An 11805-nucleotide genomic window follows, 5' to 3' on the forward strand; every position below is an offset into this window, starting at 1 on the left:
TACTCAAAGACGCTATACAAATAAGAAAGGAATACATACAGACAGTATAGACAATCAAACAAAAGGGAAAAAAATAAATACCACCAAAACAATAGGCAACACATTAAAGGCACCCAGTGCAACTTTCGAGGCTTAAAAATAAACATTCAATTTCTAGTCTTTTTTACACGTAGTAAGTTTCAATAACTCCATACCATTACATACCGACATTTAAGCAGCAAAGATGAGACGTCGTTGTGTGGTGAGAACTGATACAAAATCGATAACAACAATGCCGCCATTTTCTTTATTTTTTGTAACCTACAATAAATAAAGCAGGCTTCCAGTCAATGGAAAAATGGCTTCTCCCCACCGGCGATTGTTGTTGTTTACGATTTTCTGGGTGCCTTTAAAGGCACCCAGTGCAACTTTATGTAAACATTCAATGAAAAATAAACATTCAATTTCTAGTCTTTTTTACACGTAGTAAGTTTCAATAACTCCATACCATTACATATCGACATTCAAGGAGCAAAGATGAGACGTCGTTGTGTGGTGAGAACTGATAGAAAATCGTAAACAACAATCGCCGGTGGGGAGAAGCCATTTTTCCATTGACTGGAAGCCTGCTTTATTTATTGTAGGTTACAAAAAATAAAGAAAATGGCGGCATTGTTGTTATCGATTTTGTATCAGTTCTCACCACACAACGACGTCTCATCTTTGCTGCTTAAATGTCGGTATGTAATGGTATGGAGTTATTGAAACTTACTACGTGTAAAAAAGACTAGAAATTGAATGTTTATTTTTAAGCCTCGAAAGTTGCACTGGGTGCCTTTAAGAGAGCAGGAGAGAGTGGAAGATGGCGGAGGACGATTTGTCAAATGTTGTAGGTGGTCCTGAAGAGATAGGTTTTAAGTTGACTAACATTGACAAATGTCAGTTTATTACAATAAACTGTATATTTCAATAAACTTTTTATTCTGAGTTTCGTTGTCAATAAAATTTGAATTATTTCCATGCGAGAGAGCGAGACAAACATTCTTTTTTTCTTTTCTTTTTTTACAACAAGGCACCACGTGGCGAAGTCACGCCCCTTCCGGTAGAGCTCATGGGACCTATGCGATCGAAAAATATGAATGGGTGTCAATGGAGAGAAAATAATTATTTTCTGGTCCCAGTCTTTATATGCCCTGGATTACACATATGTTGTTTGTGGATTTAAATGATAATTTTTCATGCAAAGAAAACTAAATTTTTTTGCATATAAAGACTGGGACCAGAAAATAATTATTTTCTCTCCATTGACACCCATTCATATTTTTCGATCTCATAGGTCCCATGAGCTCTACCGGAAGGGGCGTGACTTCGCCACTCTATGACAATGGGAGTTTAATGTCAGCCATTAAAAACTATTGGACAACACTATGTTTCATGTTAAACTATGTCTGAAACAATACTTTTAACAACACTGTCAAAAATGAATGGCCTGTGAACTCCAAGGCCCCAGGGAAACAATAGATAGGAAGTTGATACAACCGTCTACTTTCATTAAATTAATACATAAAAAGTAAAAAGTATATAAGTAATTAAAAAGTGTCAATGTACTTGAATTTCACATAGATATCCAGCAGGTAAATTCAGAAATGTTTCTTAGAAATCCAGCAGGTAAATTCAGAAATGTGCAGTTTCTTAGCATGCCCCCGGAACCGCAACAAAGACCTTGGCAGATAAGAAGCTTCTAGAATAGAGTTCCTTTCAATCCCTTAATGCGATGCGCCTCTAGAGTATGCTGTGGCAAACAGAAGAGCTTGACGGAGCAGGGCTTTAGGAAGCCTGGCATATTTCCGTCCAGCGTGTTGACTCTTTCTGGGGCTTCAGACGTAGAGCCTGTTTCCTGTCTCTCTGTTCCAGTGTGTCTCTCTTCTCTGCTGGCTTCCACTCCAACCGGGTACTCTTTACTGGTTTCACCGTCACCGTCATTCACTGGCTGTGTGTTTGTCTGTCTGCCTTGGTTGTCGGTCATTGTGCACGTGCGTTTGGCCAGTGTGTCCGTCTGTCTGTTTGGTGTGTCCATCTGTCTGTCTGGTTGGTCTATCCGTCTGGCCAATGTGTCTGGTGTGTGTGTCTGCCTGCCTGGTGTTTCTGTCTGGCCAGCTGTTGTATCCGTCGGTGTTCCTTGTGTATCTGTTGAGTTTTGCAGTGCAGTTTTGCAGGGCCAGCTCCGTGCACTCATTCTGACACATGTAAAGTATTTCTCCACGGGTTGCGGAACCTTCTGGGGTATGCCCTGAATATGGATCTCTCCAAACGCAGGCTTGGGAGCATCCATTCCGCCCCTGGCTCCAGAGCCTGTGTAACTCTTTGGCACTCTCTTTTTTACTTTACGTTTCCCCGTCGCCCTTTCCACTGGGATTTCGGAAAGTCTGGGGGAACTAGCTTTCCTCTTTCGACCCTGCCGCAATGTCTGTTTCGTCTCGACTTCGCCAGAGTTCATTGGCTCCGAGTCTGTGCTAAGCGCCAAGAGGTTTTCTTCAGAGCTCCACCTCAGTTGGTGAACAAACGGCTCCGGGCTTCTACTGTTGTCGTCGTTGCTTTCGGGTTGTTCCCCATGCGGGTGCTTCTCGTATTCGTGTTTCATGAGATCTTCCTCCATGCGGAAACACTCTAAACACTCAAGACAGAAGAAGTCTTTCCTCTGCTCCCGATGGTCTCTCCGGGTTCTCCTGGTGAGAACTGTGATATCACTGCCAACCACAGCGTTTGTGTCCTCCATATGATTGAGCTCCATGACACCATAGACCTTCGTCTTAACATTATTGGAAGCCTCCCTGACAACATTGAGTTCAGAGACGTCATTGACCTCTGTGATGTCTTTGAACTCCCCCTTGATATCATTGACTTCCGTGATCGGGTTGACCTCCATAATGCCGTTGACCTCTTCAACAACGCTGTCAATGCCAATGTCGTAACCAGCATGCTTATAATAAGTAGGAGCTTTGCTAGCTTCCTTGAAACCAAAGGCAGAACCGTTTGCAATGTTAGCCTCTCCGGAGCTCGCAGTGCTGTCAATGTTAGAAACATTAGCCTCTCCGAAGCTAGTGGTGCTGTCAATGTTAGAAACATTAGCCTCTCCGAAGCTAGTGGTGCTGTCAATGTTAGAAACAATAGCCTCTCTCGAACTCGTGGTGCTGTCAATGTCAGAAATATTATCCTCTCTGGAGCTAACGGTGCTGTCAATGTTAGAAACATTAGCCTCTCCGGAGCTAGCAGTGCTGTCAATGTTAGAAACATTAGCCTCTCCGGAGCTAGCAGTGTTGTCAATGTTAGAAACATTAGCCTCTCCGGAGCTAGCTTGCTTAGAATCAGTCTGAGATTTGGTGGCTTCCTGGAAACCAACATAAGCGTCTGCTGCCGTGGGGAAACTCGAAATGGACGGATGCTTCAGCCTCATGTGATTCGTAAGGGATCCCACCGTTATGTAGGCAATGCCACATAACTGACACCTGTGGCGCCCCGTGTGGACTATTAAGTGGATCTGGAGCAGCTGATTGGTCTTCATGTCCATGTGACAAACAGAACACTCAAAGGGCGGTCCCGTCCTCACTCCTGGAGAGAGAACACACAGAATGTGACACACACAGAGACAGAATATGAGAATATATGCTTAGAATGATGTACAACTCTGAGACCCAACACACTAATGCAATGAAGGGGAAGGAACATTTACATTAAGTGTTTATTCATTTCCACTTAATCATTGCTGTAATATGTCTCAGGAAGTCCTAGTTAAATCTATTGTAAAATGCATTTTCCGAAACATTTTCAATGCCTTAAAAATCCAAACCCGACGGAGTAGCACACTTCTCCATCCGAAGTTTTCGAGTTGATTAATTTAATGGGACAAAAGCATACATTTGGAAACAAATGTAGCTGGTAGCATTCAAAAACACATTTAGGTTAAATCAGCCAAAAACCAAACCTAACCAAATACTTCACTCCAATCGACTACACCACCAATAATACATATTCCAAACTAAACTCACCAGCCATCTCCTTACTTCCTCGGCCCTCCTCCTCGACCACCTCCTCCTCTGCTAGCTGCGGACTAAGAGGAGCTATGAGTCCAGGAGGACAGCCAGGACCCACCGCCTCCTCCTCTGCTAGCTGCGGACTAAGAGGAGCTATGAGTCCAGGGGGACAGCCAGGACCCACCGCCTCCTCCTCTGCTAGCTGCGGACTAAGAGGAGCTATGAGTCCAGGAGGACAGCCAGGACCCACCGCCTCCTCCTCTGCTAGCTGGGGACTAAGAAGAGCTATGAGTCCAGGAGGACAGCCAGGACCCACCGCCTCCTCCAGGCTCTTTCTCTTGGCATCATTGACCCCTTCAACGTCATTGTCCTCCACGTTGGGGTTGACCTCCATGTTGGGATTGACCTCCGGGGTGGGGGTGACCTCTGGGATGGGGTTGACCTCCACGTTGGGCTTGACCACCAAGTTGGGGTTGATCACCAAGTTGGGGTTGACCTTTGGGATGGGGTTGACCTCCACGTTGGGCTTGACCACCACGTCGGGGTTTACCTCCAGGATGGGGTTGACCTCTGGGATGGGGTTGACCTCCACGTTGGGCTTGACCACCACGTCGGGGTTTACCTCCATGACATTGAGCTCCATGGCGTTGTGGACGTCCCCAGCACTAAAGTCCCTACTCAACGCTCTATCAGTTGGAAAACTGGAGGGTTCATGACCAACAACGTCATTAGCAATGTTAGCCCCGGTAGTCTCTCCAATGATCGCAGCGCAGTCAATATGAATGTTGTCGTTCCCAGCTAGCTTAGAATCAGCAGGAGCATCTCTAGCTTTCCTAGAATCAGTCAGAGCTTTGTTCACTCCCTGGGAACCAACAGAAGCGTTTACCTCTGCTGCCTTGGGAGGGCTAAGAGCGCTACCGACCGCCATGGCAACCTTTTTTGAGAATTTGCAGGGCACGTGGCCACCACTGGGTTCTGGGATCGCCAGCGGATGCTTCCGCTTCATGTGAAAGCGAAGGGTTTTCCCCGATTTATAGGAAATCCTGCATAACTCACACCAGTAGCCGGTGTGGAGTTTTGAGTGGATCTGGAGATGCTGCTCGGTCTTCATGTCAATGTGACAAACGGAACACTCAAAGGGCCGTCCAGTCGTCACTCCTGGAGAGAGAACACACAGAAGGAGACACACACAGAGACAGGATATGAGAATATATGATTAGAAATATGTGACGCTCTTAGACCCAACACCCTAATGCAATGAGGTGAAAGAAATCATTTACATTAAAGGCCCTATTTTAACGGTCTGAAACGCAAGTGAGAAGCGCGAAGCGCAAGTAGCTTTGTGGGCGGTTCTATGGCGAAGTCACTATTTTACCGGCGCGAAAATTACTCTTGCGCCTGCCGCAAATCTAAAAAGGGTTAGTCTAAAGTAGCCTAATTACCCGTAGGTGTGGTTTGGGCGTAACGTGCAATAAACCAATGAGAGTGCCAGCTCCCATCCCCTTTAAGGGCCATGAGTGCATTTGAATCTGACGAGTTGATATTTTTACAGCGCGTCTTCAGTCTGCGATGAGACAGATACACATGAATTTCAAACTTCAAATGGCTCAGTTTATGGCCAAATAATATGGCCCAATTCACACACGGAATAAGGTTTTCTTCCACAACTTCAGAGTCCTCAAATAAATGGCGGCAAAGAAAACTTATATGATATAACATATGATATGCGGTAACTGTGGTTCTATTTAATGATATACGCAATACATTATAAACATTGTTCCTTATCAGTATTGAATGCATTATCGTTATCGACTTGTGTTCCTAATATGCAGGTGTCGCCCCGTTAATATACATTGCCATGGACTGTATTATGCGTTACGTGTTTAGTTTGCGTGTGTTTAAACAGATTGACGCACATACGCGTGCCCACATTCATCAATTATTTTACAGATACACACGTGCGCACCCGCATTCATTCATTCTTTTTAACACTCACTTGCGGTAAACAATGTTTTCTCACAATCAAATACAATAAATCCTAAAAGTTATGGGCATGTACACGATGTCTGTGTCAAAAAAATATGTGTTTGCTGTACGGTGTTTGCAGATGCATTGATTTAAAAGTACAACTTATTACCGCTGTATCAGCTGTTCTTGCCCAAATAATTTACCAAGAATGTGTGGCTAGGTAGATGAGGGAAGCAACGTGTAGGCCTATGCGCGAGGTGCACAAGCAACATTATGCATGCGCCATTAAAATAGCATCTGAACAACGCACCACTGACTTTAAACCAGGTATTCCCTGGTTTGTGGCGCAAGTGATTTCTGAAACTGCAAAATAGCACCAGGGAACGTTTGCTCCAGAACACGCCCGCCCCTTTCGCCGAACCGCCCCTTGGGGCGTAAATTCCCTAATTTACCGACGCGTGGCACAGGGGGGAAAAGAACGCTCTGCGCCAGTTGCAAACTAGTAACGACACATGCGCCAGTGATTAAGTCAATTGTGCCGGATGTAAGATAGGGCCCTAACTGTTTATTTCCTTCCACTTAATCATTGCCTTTAATATGAGTTAAATCTATTGTAACATTTATTTTTTCAATGCCTTACAAATCCAAACCATAGGGACTTCTACACTTCGGTCTCCAAAGTTGGTGAGTTTATTCATTGAATTGGACAAAATCATAATTTTGGAAAAAGATGATTGAACCTCAAAAACACATTTAGGTTCAATCAGCCAAAAATGCGATCACATTAAACCGACATCAATGACATAACCAAATACTTCACTCCAATCGACTACACCACCAATAATACATGATTATTCCAAACTAAACTCACCAGCGATCGCCTTATTTCCTCGGCCCTCCTCCTCGACCGCCTCCTCCTCTGCTAGCTGGGGACTAAGAGGAGCTATGAGTCCAGGAGGACAGCCAGGACCCTCCCCCTCCTCCTCTGCTAGCTGCGGACTAAGAGGAGCTATGAGTCCAGGAGGACAGCCAGGACCCACCCCCTCCTCCTCTGCTAGCTGCGGACTAAGAGGAGCTATGAGTCCAGGAGGACAGCCAGGACCCACCCCCTCCTCCTCTGCTAGCTGCGGACTAAGAGGAGCTATGAGTCCAGGAGGACAGCCAGGACCCACCCCCTCCTCCTCTGCTAGCTGCGGACTAAGAGGAGCTATGAGTCCAGGAGGACAGCCAGGACCCACCCCCTCCTCCTCTGCTAGCTGCGGACTAAGAGGAGCTATGAGTCCAGGAGGACAGCCAGGACCCACCCCCTCCTCCTCTGCTAGCTGCGGACTAAGAGGAGCTATGAGTCCAGGAGGACAGCCAGGACCCACCCCCTCCTCCTCTGCTAGCTGCGGACTAAGAGGAGCTATGAGTCCAGGAGGACAGCCAGGACCCACCGCCTCCTCCTCTGCTAGCTGCGGACTAAGAGGAGCTATGAGTCCAGGAGGACAGCCAGGACCCACCGCCTCCTCCAGGCCCTTTCCCTTGGCATCATCGACCTCCATGACTGGGTTGAGCTCCATGGCGTTGTGGACGTCCCAAGCACTGAAGTCCCTACTCCTTGGGAAGTCAGTTGGGAAACTGGAGGGTTCACGACCAACAACGTCATTAGCAATGGTCGCCACGTTAGTCAATTCAATGCCCGCAGTGCGGTCAATGTCGAGGTTTCCAGAAGCCGCTAGCCTGGATTCAGCAGGAGCATTGCTAGCGTTCCTAGAATCGCTCAGAGCTTTGTTGGCTCCCTGGAAACCAACAGAAGCGTTGACCTCTGCTGCCTTGGGGGGGCTAAGAGTGCCGTCGCACGCCATGGCAACCTTTTTGGAGGATTTCCGGCGCATGCGGCCACCACCGGGTTCTGGGATCGCCAGCGGATGCTTGCTTTTCACGTGACATTGGAGGTTTCCCACCTGTGCGAAGGCACAGCTGCATAACTCGCACCTGAAGGGCCTCTCTCCCGTGTGGACCCTGAAGTGGACCATCAGCCGCTGCTTGGTCTTCATGTCCCGGAGACAAACGGAACACTCGTGTGGCGCTCCCCTCGTCCCTCCTGGGGAGAGAGCACACACACAGAGACACACGCAGAGACACAGGGAGACAGAGAGACAATGTGCTTAGAAATATGTGATACTCTTACAGATCCAACAGACAGAATCAAACGACATTGGCATAGGAGAACAATGCCCAAAATCGTGCCCCAAAAATATGTAAACAAATTGAATTAATGATGAAGGAAATAATATAACACTCACTTTATTTATATCCATTCAATAATTTCAGTATTATGTCTCAGTATTATGTCGAGTTAAATCTATGTAAAATGCAGAATACTAAACTAAACTTTAAAAATGACAATTCTGGTGTAAAATGGATCTGGGATGTTTAATATGATAATGAGTTGGAATGTTCGTTTGGGAGCAAAAGTTGGTTGTTTTTAGCCGATTCTACCAAAACGCTATAAACTTGGAACGATGGGGGTATTTGTTATGGTAAAAACTAAATCGCTACTTTAAACCACTTAAAAGGCTAGATGTAGCCCGACACTTCTTTGGAAGTATAATAAGCGTCTTAACATAAAACAAGGCATTGATAACTTTGTAAGTGTACAGATTGTTTATTAAAAAGGACGTTTTATACACACACAATACCATCAGTAGTTCACCCGTCGACGCCTTCCTGTTCTTAAGACTCTACTCGAGAAGATTGGCCAACACAGAGCTTGCGTGTTGCTGACGGATGTCACAATCTCTGTGTTCGTCAATCCACCTTTCGAGTCTTAAAAACAAGATGGCGTCGAGGGGTGATCTACTGATGGTATTGTGTGAATAAAATGTCCTTTTTAATAAACAATCTGTACACTTACAAAGTTATCAATGTCGTTTTATATGTTAAGACCCTTATTATACTGCCAAAGATGTGTCGGGCTACTTCTAGCCTTTGAAGTGGTTTAAAGTAGCGATTTAGTTTTTACCATAAACACATGCCCCCATCGTTCCAAGTTTATAGCGTTTTGGTAGAATCGGCTAAAAACAACCAACCCTTAATGCGTCCATACGCGTTTTTTGCTCCCAAACTAGCATTCCAACTCGTTCATATTATCATATTAAACATCCCAGATGCATTTTACACCGGGATTGTCCTTTAACATATGTTTTTGTTGAAAGATTGGAGCTGGTTGCATTTAGAAGAAACACATCTTTTAACCAGGTATCACTGCATTACTTCAAACTAAACTCACCCGCGACAGCCTCTTTCGCTTGGCTCTCCTCCTCGTTCTCCTCCTCCTCTGCTAGCCGCGGACTTAGAGGAGCTATGAGGCCAGGAGGGGTGAGGTCCGCCCCCTCCTCCAAGTCAAGGCTGCTGGTCCTGGGGGGGGAGGAAAACAGGGGAGAGGGAGGTGCTCGGAGGCCCAGAGAGGTGCAGGATTGGGGGCTCAGGGTTGGGGGCCCGGGGCTTTGCAGGCCAGTTCTGGGTTTGGGCAGGATCCTCTTTAGTCGCGGCAGGGCCTTCTTGGTTTGCGTCAGGGAAGTATAGAGGTTGGGAAGAGTGACTGGGAGGAACGTGGACGAGGAGTGGGGGCGGGGCGATGAGGAGGGGCTGGAGGAAGCCGAGGAGGAAGAGGAGGAGATGCAGATGGGAGTAGTGGATCGGACTGGGTCGACTGGGGGCAGTTTGGCCTCCTGGTGCTGCTTGGTCACCGATTCATTTAGCGACGACGTGTTCCATTGGGACCCAACAGTGGTCCCAGCAGAGGTGTTCCATCCAGGTGGGGACAGAGATGAGTTGGAAGATGGGCTGGGGTCCATCAGAAAGGCTGGCGGGCACCCGGCCATGGGGTACCCAGCCGCGGGGCCCCCGACAGTGCTGTACCACGCCGTGGCGGTTCCGGCCGTGGTGCACCCGGTTGTGGTGTTCCCATGAGGACTGCGGCCGGCCGAGTCGTGTTCCTTGTTACTGGTCTTTAACATTAGCATCGTTGTAGGCGGCAGATCCACTTGGACAGCGGCATCTCTGCTCTCCACTGACTTTGCTTCTCTTCCTTCACTAGGCAAGAAGAGTTGGAAAGGAGGAGGAAGTGTTGCCATGGCCATGTGGTTGCCACAAAAATGACACTGTATGGTAAGCTTGTCGTTATTCTCCACGACATATGCCTCTGGTTTTGACATTTCTTCAAGACGTGGAAAAGGTGATTCTTCATGCTGTGCTTTCTCCAGGACTGATCTGCGCTGCTTCAAATACATCTTGGTTAATTCCTCTCCGGCTAAACAATTTTTGTGAGACGGATCAAAACCAAGGGATTTCAAATCACGTTTTAAAGACATTTTTCCAAAATGAAAAATAGTCACATGCACATGATTAATGTGTATGTCTTTAATGGACGTGAAGCTTCAACACCTTGAGGAGAGGAAAAAGTTGTCGGTAATCCTGGGAGATAATTCAGTGACCGGAACTGTGGGAAAAGGACCTTCTCGTTTCTTTCTCCCTATGCTGAAAAAAAAGATGAACAGGCTAAACCAGTCAGCAACAATAGTCATTGAATCCATCCAGCTAGAGTGATAAAATAACTAAATTTCATTTGGTAACCACTTTGGGACACGGTATCATGTAACTCACTCTCTCGTTATCGTTCCTACATGCTTCCCATGGGGTATTGATCGTTGTTGTTCTTTTAACAATTTGGCTAAACTGTTATAACATGTACAATTCCGCCGAACCAAGTCATGCTGCCGAGCACATATAATGACACATCTATATTACCTGATGTATCTCTTCCTCCGGTGGGTTTCATGAGGTCAAAATATGCGAAATGCTATGCTATTTTACTAATATTTTGTGGTTAAAACCGGGCAAAAGACAACGTATCTAACGGAGCAGTGAGCGAACACACACTTCCGGTCGGTGAACCTTGCATTTCACAATAAAGGTCGAATAACAAATTAGCATCAACATAAGGACCACTTTCAAATGGTAAGGTTTTAATTATTCTGAGTTTTTTGTAGTTTATTATTCATACTGGAAGCCATTGGAAGAGAGTTGACTTACAATTTTCCTGAGTAACTTCCTTGACAAAATTACATTAAATTACAAAAAATAAGCCACTCAATAAAATAACAAAAAAAATGTTGAAGGTGCTGTGTCTTTATTCAAATTCTTTCTCGTACATCTGGCTCAGTTCAGTGTCATTTGTCATCAAAAACAGTTTATCAAATGCAGTCTTTATTACATTCGGTTTTCCATGCATAGGCCTACTATATAATGAATTGTCAACACAACCTTTATTATAGATGACCAACTATTGTGTGGACTTAATAAAATTAAATATATTTATTTATATTCTCTGTGGGTGGCTAATATAAACGATTTAATAAGCGCATAAAGAGATGAAAGTTGAATAATTAAACCAAGCCCAAACCTTTCCATATGCCAAATCCAGGAGCTGTTTAATGCCATTTTACCTTAATTTGTCATCTTGTCAAAGACAGATTTGGCTAAAGATTAGTATATTGTTGCTATTCATTATCTAATTTAAAATTAAGAGTGGGATAGTTAGCCATTTCATTTCTTTAGGTTCCAGATATAATACGTTGTGTATCTTTGCAAAAGGACACCAGTGTTCCTGAATAATTTGGACCTCAAAAACAATTTAAGGTCTTTACACTCATGAGCTAATTATAATTAAGGAAGGACGGTTTAGTGTTTGGTGGTTTTGGCCTGTTCATGGTCAAGTTGAATGCCTCAGTGCATTCTGTAAGCCTACAGTATACATCTGCACATTAACAATTATTTTACA

At 45.3% G+C, this 11805-nt stretch overlaps 2 protein-coding genes and 1 long non-coding RNA gene across 9 annotated transcripts in view; 1 reads left to right on the forward strand and 2 right to left on the reverse strand.

The window, feature by feature from the left end:
* The first annotated feature begins 1372 nt into the window (after nucleotides 1-1372).
* On the forward strand, nucleotides 1373-1897 carry LOC132452266 (uncharacterized). Its single transcript, XR_009524283.1, has 2 exons — nucleotides 1373-1613; nucleotides 1648-1897. It is a non-coding gene; the product is annotated as an uncharacterized LOC132452266 (long non-coding RNA).
* LOC132452261 (uncharacterized) lies at nucleotides 1562-10932 on the reverse strand. Of its 6 annotated transcripts, none has more exons than XR_009524279.1 (6): nucleotides 10773-10932; nucleotides 9253-10502; nucleotides 6850-8064; nucleotides 4026-5168; nucleotides 1648-3588; nucleotides 1562-1613 (listed from the first exon to the last, which is right to left on the reverse strand). XR_009524279.1 is itself a non-coding variant. In XM_060044773.1 (6 exons), the coding sequence occupies exons 2-6, from the start codon at nucleotides 10334-10336 to the stop codon at nucleotides 1721-1723; spliced, it is 5220 nt and encodes a 1739-aa protein (XP_059900756.1). In that variant the 5' UTR covers nucleotides 10337-10502; nucleotides 10773-10932; the 3' UTR covers nucleotides 1562-1720. The 6 variants fall into 6 exon arrangements, 5 of the variants coding, with proteins under 5 accessions (XP_059900756.1, XP_059900757.1, XP_059900754.1 ...); XM_060044773.1 differs by having other exon boundaries at nucleotides 1562-3588; nucleotides 4026-4416; nucleotides 4507-5168; XM_060044774.1 differs by having other exon boundaries at nucleotides 1562-3588; nucleotides 4026-4080; nucleotides 4327-5168; nucleotides 10773-10930.
* Nucleotides 10933-11137: 205 nt separating this feature from the next.
* The window catches only part of actr3b (actin related protein 3B), a 10231-nt gene continuing 9563 nt past the window's right edge, over nucleotides 11138-11805 (reverse strand). For both annotated transcript variants that reach the window (XM_060044776.1, XM_060044777.1), the window contains one exon: nucleotides 11138-11805. This exon is cut by the window's right edge and continues 1396 nt beyond it. The gene's annotated coding sequence lies outside the window, so the exon portion shown is untranslated.

Source organism: Gadus macrocephalus, chromosome 23, assembly GCF_031168955.1.
Source record: "Gadus macrocephalus chromosome 23, ASM3116895v1".
Lineage (NCBI taxonomy): Eukaryota > Metazoa > Chordata > Actinopteri > Gadiformes > Gadidae > Gadus > Gadus macrocephalus.